This window comes from Dipodomys ordii, unplaced genomic scaffold, assembly GCF_000151885.1.
Source record: "Dipodomys ordii isolate 6190 unplaced genomic scaffold, Dord_2.0 Scaffold158, whole genome shotgun sequence".
Lineage (NCBI taxonomy): Eukaryota > Metazoa > Chordata > Mammalia > Rodentia > Heteromyidae > Dipodomys > Dipodomys ordii.
The window spans coordinates 2,122,476-2,134,442 of record NW_012267374.1 but is presented as its reverse complement, the minus strand read 5'-3'; the positions used below and the strand labels follow the sequence as shown (position 1 = coordinate 2,134,442).

Below are 11,967 nucleotides of genomic sequence, written 5' to 3'. Positions count from 1 at the left end.
CCAGAGGGATATGTTGGTCCTTCAAAGGCCCAGTCTGCCCTGAACTCTTGCTGGTCATCTCACAAAGCCACATTCTCATATTGAAGAGGCATCTGTCAAAACAGAAACCTAAGAGAAGAGGTTAGGTGCTGGTGGCTCATGCCTATAACCAATGCTACTCAGGAGGCTGAGATCTGAGGACCTCTATTCAAAACCAGCCCAGGAAGAAAAGTCTAAGAGGCTCTCCAACTAACCAACATAATACCAAACTAGAGGTGTGGCTCAAATGGCAAAACACAAGATAGGAACAAGAAAGTTGAGCAAGCCCCAAGATCAGCACAAATATAAAATGAATGAATGAATAAATAAATGAATAGAGCAGAAATCAATATTATTCTTATTTTTCAAGTTCAATCTCCTCAATTTCATCTGAAGATTTTTTTTCCTTTTTTCTTTTCCTTTTTTTTTTTTTTGTAGCTAGTGGGGCTTGAACTCAGGGGTTGGCCACTGTCCCAGAACCTCTCTGGGCCCAAGGCTAGCACTCTGACACTTGAGCCACAGCACCAGTACCTGTTTTTGAGTGCTTAATTGGAAACAAGAACCTCATGGAAATTTTCCTGCCCAGGCTGGCTTTGAACTGTGATCCTCAGAACTCAGCCTCCTGAGTAGCTAGGATTATAGGCATGAACCACTGGCACCTAGCCTCATCTGAAGATTCCTGATTTCAAGATGATGTTGTTTGATATTCTTTTTTGCAACCTTCATTATATTTGTCTCTCCCAAGCCAGAACAGAAGCAGAAGAGTTAAATCTCTGTCAAAAGTATAGTAGTGACCTTGTGTCCAGAAGACTGCCCAGTTAACACCCCTCACTCCATAAAGATCTGACTTGTATTCTATCTTTCTCTAGAGTCTCTCCTGGTCACCCTCTGCCCTGTTAGCTCTCTCTTCTAGCTTTTGTGTGACACACTGAAAGATCCTTGAGAGTTGTTGCTGGGAGATGACAGCTGGCCTTACTGGATCACTGTCTGGTAATATTTGTGTGGGTTCGTGCTGACATTACTGGAAGGCCGAGGTCCTCTGAGTCATGGTGCTCAGGTGTTCAGGAAGGTCACCCTCAAGGTTACCCTAACAATAAGGCACCAGCTGTTTAACAACAAACAGACAACTGTTCTAGCAGAAAGTGTTTCAGTACAAACAGGAAATGTTTTAAATTATGAGTAAAGCTTAGTGAGTCCTAATTATAAACAAAGAAGTAGAAACCAAAAGGGATATATAGCCCCAGAAACAAAGCTTTGGACTCTCATCCCAATATTAATAGGACCAACAATCTGGAGTCCTGGGATATCTATAAAAGCACAACAAACTTGTGGTTGGGGATGGGAGGGAAAAACTGGGACAGTGTGAAGAAAGGTGTGGTGTTGTCCAAAAACAAATGTACTCATTGCCTGACTTATGAAACTGCAACCCCTTTGGTGCATCACCTTTAAAATTACAATGTCAAAAACTAAATTAAAAATTTAAAGCTGGAAGTGGCGCTGTGGCTCAAGTGGTAGAGCGCTCGCCTTGAGCTGAAGAGCTGAGGGACAGCCCCCAGGCCCAGCATTCAAGCCCCACAACAGACAAAAAAAAAAAAAAATAAAGTTATCGATAAGAGAATACTTTAATAAATGAAAAACAAAAAAAAGACAAAATTAGCAAATTTTAGTGTTCTACCTGGAAGAAGTTTATCCAGTCACCGAAATTAGTAATTTTAGTTAGTGCTGATTTTTTAAATAAATATACTCTTCTTTGAATTTTGGATTTAATATATGGAGATGGAGAGAATGATTTTGTTTTGGTTTGTTCCAGTAACTGGGGCTTAGATGTAGTGCCCGGGCACTGTGCTTAAGCTTTTTTTGTTCACAACTAACACTGCATCACAGTTCCACTTCCAACTATTTTTGTGGTTAATTGGAGATAAGGAGTCTTATTGCCTTTCCTGCTTGGGCTGGCTTCGAACTGTGATCCTCAGACCCCAACATCCTGAGTTAGCTAGGATGACAGGTGTGAGCCACCAGCACTTAGCTAATTGTTAAGTCGTGAGCAAAAAAACCCATCAGAAATAACCTGCCCTGAATCTCACATGATCCATGTATGTGTAACTCATATCATGGAGGAAGAGCTCCCAGATGTGGGTTCCATCCCCAATTATTCTATTTCTATAGAGACTCTGGCACCGAAAGCATTTTTTATGAAGGCATTACATTTTATGACATCTAATATTTCCACCTGTAAAACTGCTTCCAAGCTATTCTTATTCTTGGAGGAAATAATTTCACTGCTACCTCTTTTAATTCTAGACAAAGGGCATACTAGAAATTGTTCCATATAACCATTTTAATATTTTAAAGTTCTTTCTCCACTTAGCTCTGTTACCTATTTAGGAAATATCTGTTATCATTGATTTCTGAATTTGAGAAATGATCTTTACTCTTCTTTTTATTTCTATTGTGTCCCATCCCACTGTAAGAGTATACATTTATTTTTAAAAATGTGAACACAAAAACTACGTCTTTCTACTTTCTGGATTTTTATTTGGTTTTGGTTTTTATTTGAAAATGCTAAAAACAGAGGGGTAATAGTTACATAAGTCAGGCAAAGAGCGCTGTTTCTTTTAGACAATGTTTGGCTTTTAGCCAGGGTCTCTCTATGTAGTCCAGGTTGGCCTCAAATTTACATATCCTCCAGCCTCTACCTCCCAAGTGCTAGTACCACACCCTGTTACTTTCTAAATTTCTAAGATGAAAACATATGGAGTGAGGTCAAATAAGCTCATTAAAGATAGATTGCCTAAATTGTTCTTTGCCTATTGATTTTTTTATTAGATAGCATTTGATAATACCTTGGAAAAATCATTTACACAGATGAGGCACTCTCATTGTCCTAGCTTCTTTGTAAGGATGATGAGAAGTTCTTATAGAAAGGAATATTCAATGAACTACTGTATGTGTGAGAGAGACAGGGACTTTGAATGCATATTTCCAGTTTTAGTTCTTTCAACATAGAGACTCAGCAAACTACATCTAAGTTATGAGCCAAAACAAAGGATCAGGTTACACCTATTTGGTTCACACTACCTTGGAAACCACTAGATTTCATTTCCTTGGGCTTAAAACACAAGTTCATTCTCAGGGAAATAATGGACTAAACTCATGCTTTTAAAAAATCAAATGAGTGACCGGATTTCTTCTAAATGTCCACTTCTCTACTGAGAGGTAAGTTAAGCTTATTTTCTTGTCAGGCTTTGTCAATATAATGGGACAACTGTATTTTTATTGTAGTTGAGTAGCGATTACTTGGTTCAAAACAGTTTCAGTGAAAGTGGTAATGTGTCTTATTACAAAACTTACTGTTCTGTCAGTCAGCTTTGTGCCACAAAAGGTGCCCTTTCTGCATAAGTTGCCACAAAATAAAGTTGTCACATTTGGAATATGTGATTAAAGCAGGGCCTTTGGGGACGGTGGCCAAGGATGAGCTCCTGGTAGGAGCTCAGAGTACAGGGGGTCAATGTGATGAGCAGGACAACAGAGTTGAGGGCCACAGCCTGGGACCTTTCAGTGACCCATTGTGTGGGATGAGAGCAGCCTTAGCATTGTTCCTAATTGGACATGCTGTAAAAATGACAATGCCGATATTTATACAGGGAATTAAAATACCCTGTTAAAATTAAATTAAAACAGCCCTCTTGGGCTGTGCAGATGTTCTTTCTTTTCTGTGTTTCGCAGGGACTCCTGATGTTGACATTTTTTTCTAAATAACATGTTATTTACACATACAAGTCCTAAAACAAGATGTAAAAATCCTTAAACTTCATAGCTCTTTTGCATCTACATTCACAAAAGAAATATATAACATCACAAAACTAACAAAATAAAACTTAAGGAAAGTGTACTGGACAAAAGATGTTTCAGAGCCAGGTGCTGGTTGTTTATGCCTATAATCCTACTCAAGAGGCTGAGATCTGAGGATCATGGTACAAAGCCAGCTGGGGCAGGAAAGTCCATAAGACTCATCTTCAGTGAATCACAAAAAAAGCTGGAAGTAGTGCTATGGTTCAAGTGGTAGAGAGCTAGCCTTAAGAAAATGGAGCCCAGATGGGGCTGGGAAGGTGGCTCAGTGGTGGAGTGCTTGCCTTGCATGCCTGAGGCCCTGGGTTCGATTCCTTAGCACCACATAAGCAAAAAGAAAAAAGCCGGAAGTGGTGCTGTGGCTCAAGTGGTAGAGTTCTAGCCTTGAGCTGAAGAGCTTGAGGGACAGCGCCCAGGCCCAGAGTTCAGGCCCCACGACCAGACCCAAAAACAAGGAAAAAAAAAAAAAGAAAGAAAATGGAGCCCAGGAACAGTGCCTAGGCTGAGGTCAAGGCCCAGACCTGGCTTTGATTGTCATGCTATAGTGAACCTTGGCATGCAAGTATGTTTGAGTTCTTTGGGGGCATATTCCTATGAGTTAAATTGTTGGGCCATGTTTTGGTGATTTTATGTTTACCTTTTTGAGAAAATTTCAGACTTTTCCACAGGGGCTGTCTTATTTCATATTTCCATCAGCAGTGAGCAAAGGCTCCAGTTCTCCACATCTTCACCAACACCTGAGGTTTTAAAATTATAGTCAAATTAGTATGAAGTGGTATATTATTGAACTTTTGTATTCCTCTAAGGACTACTCATGTTTCATGTGCTTATTGGCCATTTGTACAATCTTCCTTAGAGAAATATATATTTAAATCCTTTGCCTAGTAGTGTTCTTGTTGAGTTATAATACTCTACACACACACACACACACACACACACACACACACACACAGAAAGAGAAAGAATAGCATACACAAAACATAACCCATTTCCTATATATCCTTACAGATCAATAGGAATCCCACAGATCCTGATCTAAAAAACGGTTCAGGGATTTTACAAAGAATCTTCAAAAGTGAAGATACCTTGTCCAGGCACGTTCTAGCTTCTTAGGAAACAGAGTCTGGAAGGATTACAACCTGAGGCCAGTCTAGAGATAACATCGTTTCTCTTGTGATGTAGCATGCATCAGAATTTTGTTTTTATAGCTGGATGATATTCTCTTATATGTTATCATCACATTTTATCAACTCATCTGTTAATAGACACCAGTTCCCACAGGTTGGCTCTATACATTCTGAATATAAAGCCATATCAGATATAAAATTTATACATATTAATAAATATTCTATACATAGTCTTTTCACTTTCTTGATAAGTTGTTTAATGTGTGGCACTTTTAAATTTTTGTAAGGTTCAATTTATTTTTCTTTTGTGGTCTATTACCAAATCCAGGGTCATGAAGATTTGGTCCTATGTTTTCTTCTAATAGTTTAATAAATTTACCTCATATTTAGGTTGTAAGTTCATTGTAAATTAATTTTTGTAAATGATGAAGTCCAACTAAATTCTTTTGTGTGGAGAAAATTAATCATCCCATTAACTTCTCTCTCCTCTTTTTTTGTAACTTTTCTAATTTTTTATTGGTACTAAGAATATTGAATATTTTACTATCTAAAATGCTTGATTACCTGAATTGCCCAGACTAAATTTCTGTGAAGTAAACTGCTACTTCAGAAGAGAGAGGACGAAGTTATGGAAAAACTGAGACATTAGAACAGGTAAGTGGATGTGGGTGCTGAGGGCTTACTCCTGTAGTCCTAGCTCCTCAGAAGGCTGAGATTTGAAGATCATGGTTCAAAGTTTGCCCAGGCAAGAAAGTCCTGTGGGACTCTCAGCTCCAACTAATCACCAAAAAAGCTGGAAGTGGAGCTGTAGTTCAAGTGGTAGAACTCTAGTCTTGAGGAAGAGCTCAGGGACAATACCTAGGCCCTGAATTCAAGCCCCAGAACTAGCTAAATAAATAAATAAATTAGTTAGAAGAATAGTTAATGGAACCTAGCAAATAGCTTAGGGGCAGAACACTTGCCTATTATGTGTAAGGCCCTGTTTTTTTTCCCCAGTACTATAAAAAAAAAAAGTAAAAATTGAAAACTCAAAAAACTAATCATTGAAATTTTAAGAAAAAGGATGCATGAAGAATCTGGAATTATTAATAGATTAAAAAATTAAGCTGGATGTTAATGGCTCATACCTGTAATCCTGGCTGCTCGGGAGGCTGAGATTTGAGGATCTCGATTTGGAACCAGCCTGGGCAGGAAAGTCCATGAGACTCTTATCTCCAATTAAGCACCAAAAAGGAAAAAGCTGAAAGTGGTACTATGGCTCACGTGGTAGAACCCTAGCCTTGAACACAAAAGCTCAGGGACAGTGTCAAGACCCAGAGTTCCCCAAAATGCTTGAGATTATATGGTAATTCCTGATTATTGTTCACCGTCTATGAAACAGAAAAATTATTTTTTTTTGCATTCAATGCACTTCTTGCAGTAATGGGAATTGAACCCATGGCTTTCATACATGCTAGGAAAACATACCACATTCAGTATATTTAAATGCAATGAATTTACTAGTGATCTAAATACAGTACATTTAATGTGTATTGCATTATGTACAATTAATATTACATTTACGAAATGGTAAGACTTTGACATGAAGAACACATTTTAGTGGGAAAGAAAAGTAATAGTCCTAGTGCATACTGAGCATTGATCTGTGTTGTACTTGTTTTAAGGGCACATGAAAGCATTACCACCCCTATAAGTCTCTCAGAGTCACTAACGAGATTCGACTTAAACCAGAAAGCTCAACACTGTGGCCAAGCTATTACACATATGCTAAGTCACTCAATTAAAAGTGAAGTAGCATTAAAATAACTCTTCACAATGAGAAAGTCATTACTTTTCCATCAGCAAAGGATCTGGTATAGGATGAGCAGTTATTAAAGTAAAAGTGATTCTGCAATTTGATGGCTCCAGTCCTCTGATTCTACTCAATGGTCAATTGCTTTCTTACTGGTTTTCTTTCAGCAATGCAATCTGGATTGACTCATCTTCATTTCTCTCTGAAACGATTCTCAAATGTTTTGTGACATTACATAAATATCCTCTTGAGTAATATGGAAAAACGCCTAATGACATGCCATAAACATAAAAGCTTTTGCTTTCCTTTTTTGTCTTTGGAGCTTTGTTTTTCAATAATTCATGAAGACATTAACCTTTCAGATAGATTGAAACATACTTTTTATTTAATACAATTTTGTTTTGTTCTGAAAACCAAGGACATTGAAGTATTCATTCTCTGCTGAATAGAGCATTGTATACATGTATCTGTGTTCATTCCAAAAATACCTCTTAACCTTAATTTGTCTTTTCAGGGTTCTAATGTGTGGGCTTACTCAATACTGTTCCTTCTGTAAAAGAGAATGTAATAGATTCTAGTAGGTGTGCTGTTATAACAATATTCTAATTTTATTTCCCCCGTGGCTCTCTTCACAACACTATTTCTGTGATATTTTGTTGGCTGATTCTGTGGACAAAACAAAAAGTAACTTTCATAATAGAAAACAGGACTCGAAAAGGTCAAATTTTTCCCCTGAGAAATCAGAGAATTAGTGGCAGGCCTGGAGTGCTGTCCCCCTGAATCTACTTTGTGACTTTGGAAAAGTGGCTTCATTTCCCAGACTCCGCTTCCTTATTTCAGAGAACAAAACCAGAGCCACCATAAAACCAACAGGCAAAAACAATCCAAAACAATCTACCTTTCCGGGTGGCCGTGAGAGACCGATTCAAATACTGAACAAAACTAAACACATACTGGACCTGGTAAGTAAAAATCAAGACTCATCCCACAGAGTTCAATCATAAGACAAGATGGGAGCAGACAAGTGCCAGAAAGCAAATGTCACTAAAATTAAGCAGAAGTTGTCCTCAATTTCCTACTAACTTTTCACTGAAAAGAGCAAGAGATAGAGACAAGTATAAGAGAACCAAGTAGCAGTGAGGTGCTGGTGGCTCATACCTGTAATCCTAGCTACTCAGGAGGCTGAGTTCTGAGAATCATGGTTGGAAGCCAGCCCAAGCAGGAAAGTCTTATCTTCAATTAACCACCAAAAAGCCAAAATTGTAGCTGTGGGTCAGGTGGTAGGTAGCTTTGTACAAAAAGCCCGGGACAGACCAGACCCTGAGTTCAAGACCAAGACCAGCACATGTGTACATGTGTGTGTGCATGCACACACACACACGCACACACACACACACACACACACAGAACCAAATATCACTGAGCATCCACTAAGAAGGGAGAAGAGAAGATGGTAGTAGAAATAGGAGATGTATGGGTGAGAGATTTCAGAAGCACCTTGGGATTTAAGAGATGTTTAGATGGAATAGGAAGAACTTGATGGGTGGGCAATTAATAAAAGACTCATGGGAGAGGATCCAAGATGAGTATGAGATTTCTAAATTGGGTGTTTGGCTGTTGGTCCTACAGTTCAACAAGAGTCAAAGGGCAGGAAAAGTAATAAATTCCATGTGGCCAGATCAAAGTTGGGGTTTCTGTGGGACACTTAGATCAAGGGGTAGTGGGGAGCAGAGATCTGGGATTGAGCTAAAGATTTGGCAGTCAGGAACCTGCCACTAATAGCTGGCTTCACAGAGATTTTAGAGAGAGGAGAGAGAGAGAGAGAGAGAGAGAGAGAGAGTTGGAGAGAGAGGTAAGTGAGGGTTGGGATCAAAGTGGGCATGGGATCAATACATCAGTGGAGCAGTTATATTAACTCCTTTTGTTGTTTTTTCCGATTCTGTCTTTATTTTTTGCTGGTTTTGGGGCCTGAACTCTGGGCCTGGGAGCTGTCCCTCAGCTCTTCAGCTCAAAGCTAGCGCTCTACCACTTGACCCACAGTGCCACTTCCGGCTTTTTCTGCATATGTGGTGCTGAGAAATCGAACCCAGGGCCTCATGTATGCAAGGCAAGCACTCTACCACTGAGCCACCTTCCCAGCCCTTTTCCGAGTCTTTGAAACAGTAGATTGGTCAATGGAATAGAAATAAATGAAACTGGTGACATTGTTGTCTTTTGCAGATTCTTGCGTTCTTGTGAGCCTGAGTCATGAGTTGGATGTTCCTCAGAGACCTCCTAAGTGGAGTAAATAAATACTCAACTGGGATTGGGCGCATTTGGCTGGCTGTTGTGTTCATCTTTCGTTTGCTGGTCTACATCGTGGCAGCAGAGCATGTGTGGAAGGATGAAGACAAGGAGTTTGAGTGCAACACTCGACAACCTGGTTGTGAAAATGTGTGTTTTGATTACTTCTTCCCCATCTCCCAGGTCAGACTTTGGGCCTTACAGCTGATTATGGTGTCCACACCTTCTCTCCTGGTGGTCCTACATGTAGCCTATCGTGAGAGTAGAGAGAAAAGGCTCAGAAGGAAACTCTATGTTAGCCCAGGCACCATGGATGGAGGTCTATGGTACACATACCTGATCAGCCTCATTGTGAAAACTGGATTTGAAATTGGCTTCCTTGTTTTATTTTGTAAGTTATATGGTGGTTTTAGTGTTTCCCACATTATGAAGTGTGATTTGAAGCCCTGTCCCAACACTGTGGACTGCTTCATCTCCAAACCCACTGAGAAAACAATCTTCATCTTCTTCTTAGTCATTGCCTCGGGCTTGTGCATTGTGTTAAATTTCGCTGAGTTGTGTTTTTTGGTTCTCAAGTACTTTTTCAAGTGCAGTCTCCAAAAGCATTCTAAAAGGCTCAAGTGCTCAGAATATCAGAGCCATCATCTCAGATCTGTTGAATGTGGTGTCATGGGGGCCCCTCCCCAACTTTATAACCATCATTTAGACTTGGCTATAGGTATACCCCAGCAACCTGAAGCAAAGTTACTTTTTGACACACAAGAGAATTAAACAAAGAAATCTTGCATCCTTTCTAAGTGAGATTTTAACTGGCTTGGAAAACTTGGGGTGTGTTAATATTATTTGGGAGAAATTTAAAATTAAAAAAATATCTCTCATTAGTGAATGCTACAGAGGACTCCTTGTTTTATTGTAGGGTTCTTTTTGGACAAACAAGTTGTGTTTTTACTAGATAGTTACAAATTAATCTAAAGAAATGGAACTAACAGCCAGATGCTGGTAGCTCATATCTGTATAGCTCATACCTAGCCATTTAGGAGGCGGAGATCTGATAATCTAGGTTCAAAGCCAACCCAGGCACAAAAAGTTCATGAGCCTCTTATCTCCAATGAATCAGCAAAAAAACCAGAAGTAGAGGTATGGATCAAATATAGAGCACCAGCCTTGAGTGAAAAATCCAAGTAAGAGTACAAGAAGAAGAAGAATGAGGAGGAGGAGGGGAGGAGAGGAGGAAGAGGAGGGGGGGAGGAGGAGTGAGAAGAGGAGGAGGAGGAGGAAGAAGAAGAGGAGGAAAAAGAAAAGGGGGGAAAGAAGGGGAAAGGGAAAGGGAGAGAAAGAAAAAATAGGAAGAGAAAGAAAGGCAATGCCTGAGTTCTTTCAAGAGTTTAGATAGGTCAGAATAGAAAACCTATAGATTTTCTGAAGGTTTTTTTTTATAACGATCTGATTACAATTCATCTACAATGAAGTAGCTATTATAAAAAGTGACCCTTCCTCCATGGAAGCCCTGGCAGTTTCCACAAAGTGGCATTCAAGGTTTCAACTCCCTTAAGATTCCTCAGACTTTATAGAGAAAGTGGGCAAGAGATGCATGTTCAATGAGAAAGTTCAGAACTCTGAATATTAGGGTCCTTGGCTATAAGTGAACTATAGAAAGGGAAGAAGAACATTCTATATATTTTTTACCAGTCTTCCCTTTAAATACAAATACTTCCTTTTAAATACAAATTCCCTTTAAATATAAAAAATATCTTACTTAAGCTTGAGGACAGCAGACAACACAAAGAGTAACTCCAGAAACATTAGGAAGTGGAGCACCCAATCACAGGTACATACTAACCAGAAGCAGGAGAGACCACAGAGAAACATGTCCATTCAATAATCACTTCACTTACCTCTTTGACCATAAGAACATTGAAATATTGTATAAATTACCATAGATAAAAGGAGTTTACAATATCCTATAAAGATGACATGATTTGCTTAAAATTTAATAACACATTTCTCTGTAGAACAGGTAATAAAATATGTTCTATTTACTCACATGTTTTGAAAACTAAATTTTCTTGTATTTTTTAAAAATCACAGATATATTGTCTTTGGATTTGTGTGTGTGTGTGTGTGAGTCTGGGCCTGAGCGCTGTCCCCCCACTCTTCAGCTCAAGGCTAGCACTCTACAATTTGAGCCACAGCACCATTTCTGTTTTTCTGAGTGGTTTTACTGGAGATAAGAGTCTCACAGACTTTCCTGCCTGGGCTGGCTTTGAACTGTGATCCTTAGATCTCAGCCTCCTGAGTAGCTAGGATTACAAGCATGAGCCACCGACACCTGTCTGTCTTTGGATTTAATACTCAATATATGTTTGGTTTTTTTTTCAGAATAAAAATGGTTTGTGATGAAAGTTGGTTTCACTGATTATGATTATTTTGTAAAATAAAACACTCGTTCTGACAATTTTAGAACAAGATTTGCAAGACTGGTAAGATAGCTCAAGAATTGTTCCCCTTTGAGAATTTCTTAACCAAAAATTCAGTGTACAGCATAATTTTAACTAAAATCAATTATTCGTGTCTTCCATGCCTGACCTCTTTAGAATGTCACATTACAATTCATACACAGCAAAGGTTAGTTGGGTCATTACGTAGTCCACAGGCCAAGTTACAAACAGTGCTCATAATCTGTTTTAAACACTGGGTACTGAACAGAGAGAAAGAAGTGATCTTTGTGATTTCTCCTTTCTTCAGTTTATCCTATGGTTTTGCTACTGGAATCAAAGAGATTACCAGGTCTTTTGCCATTGGGTTTTATGTTTTTCACACATAAGTGGTTAAGGAAGTTTAAGGTTTTTGATGTGAAATCCAGAAAAGACAATTTAAGGTACAAAGTTAGAATGGAGA

At 38.9% G+C, this 11,967-nt stretch overlaps 1 protein-coding gene across 1 annotated transcript; it reads left to right on the top strand.

Moving 5' to 3' along the window:
• The first annotated feature begins 3,140 nt into the window (after positions 1–3,140).
• On the top strand, positions 3,141–10,141 carry Gjb7 (gap junction protein, beta 7, 25kDa). The gene is made up of 3 exons (XM_013032851.1): positions 3,141–3,234; positions 7,627–7,748; positions 9,007–10,141. Exon 3 carries the CDS (start codon positions 9,034–9,036, stop codon positions 9,838–9,840), a length of 807 nt encoding a protein of 268 aa, XP_012888305.1. The 5' UTR covers positions 3,141–3,234; positions 7,627–7,748; positions 9,007–9,033; the 3' UTR covers positions 9,841–10,141.
• The last annotated feature ends 1,826 nt before the right edge of the window (positions 10,142–11,967 follow it).

Coding starts and splice junctions, on each gene's coding strand:
- Gjb7 (XM_013032851.1), top strand. CDS start 9,034: ATGAGTTGGATGTTCCTCAGAGACCTCCTAAGTGGAGTAAATAAATAC.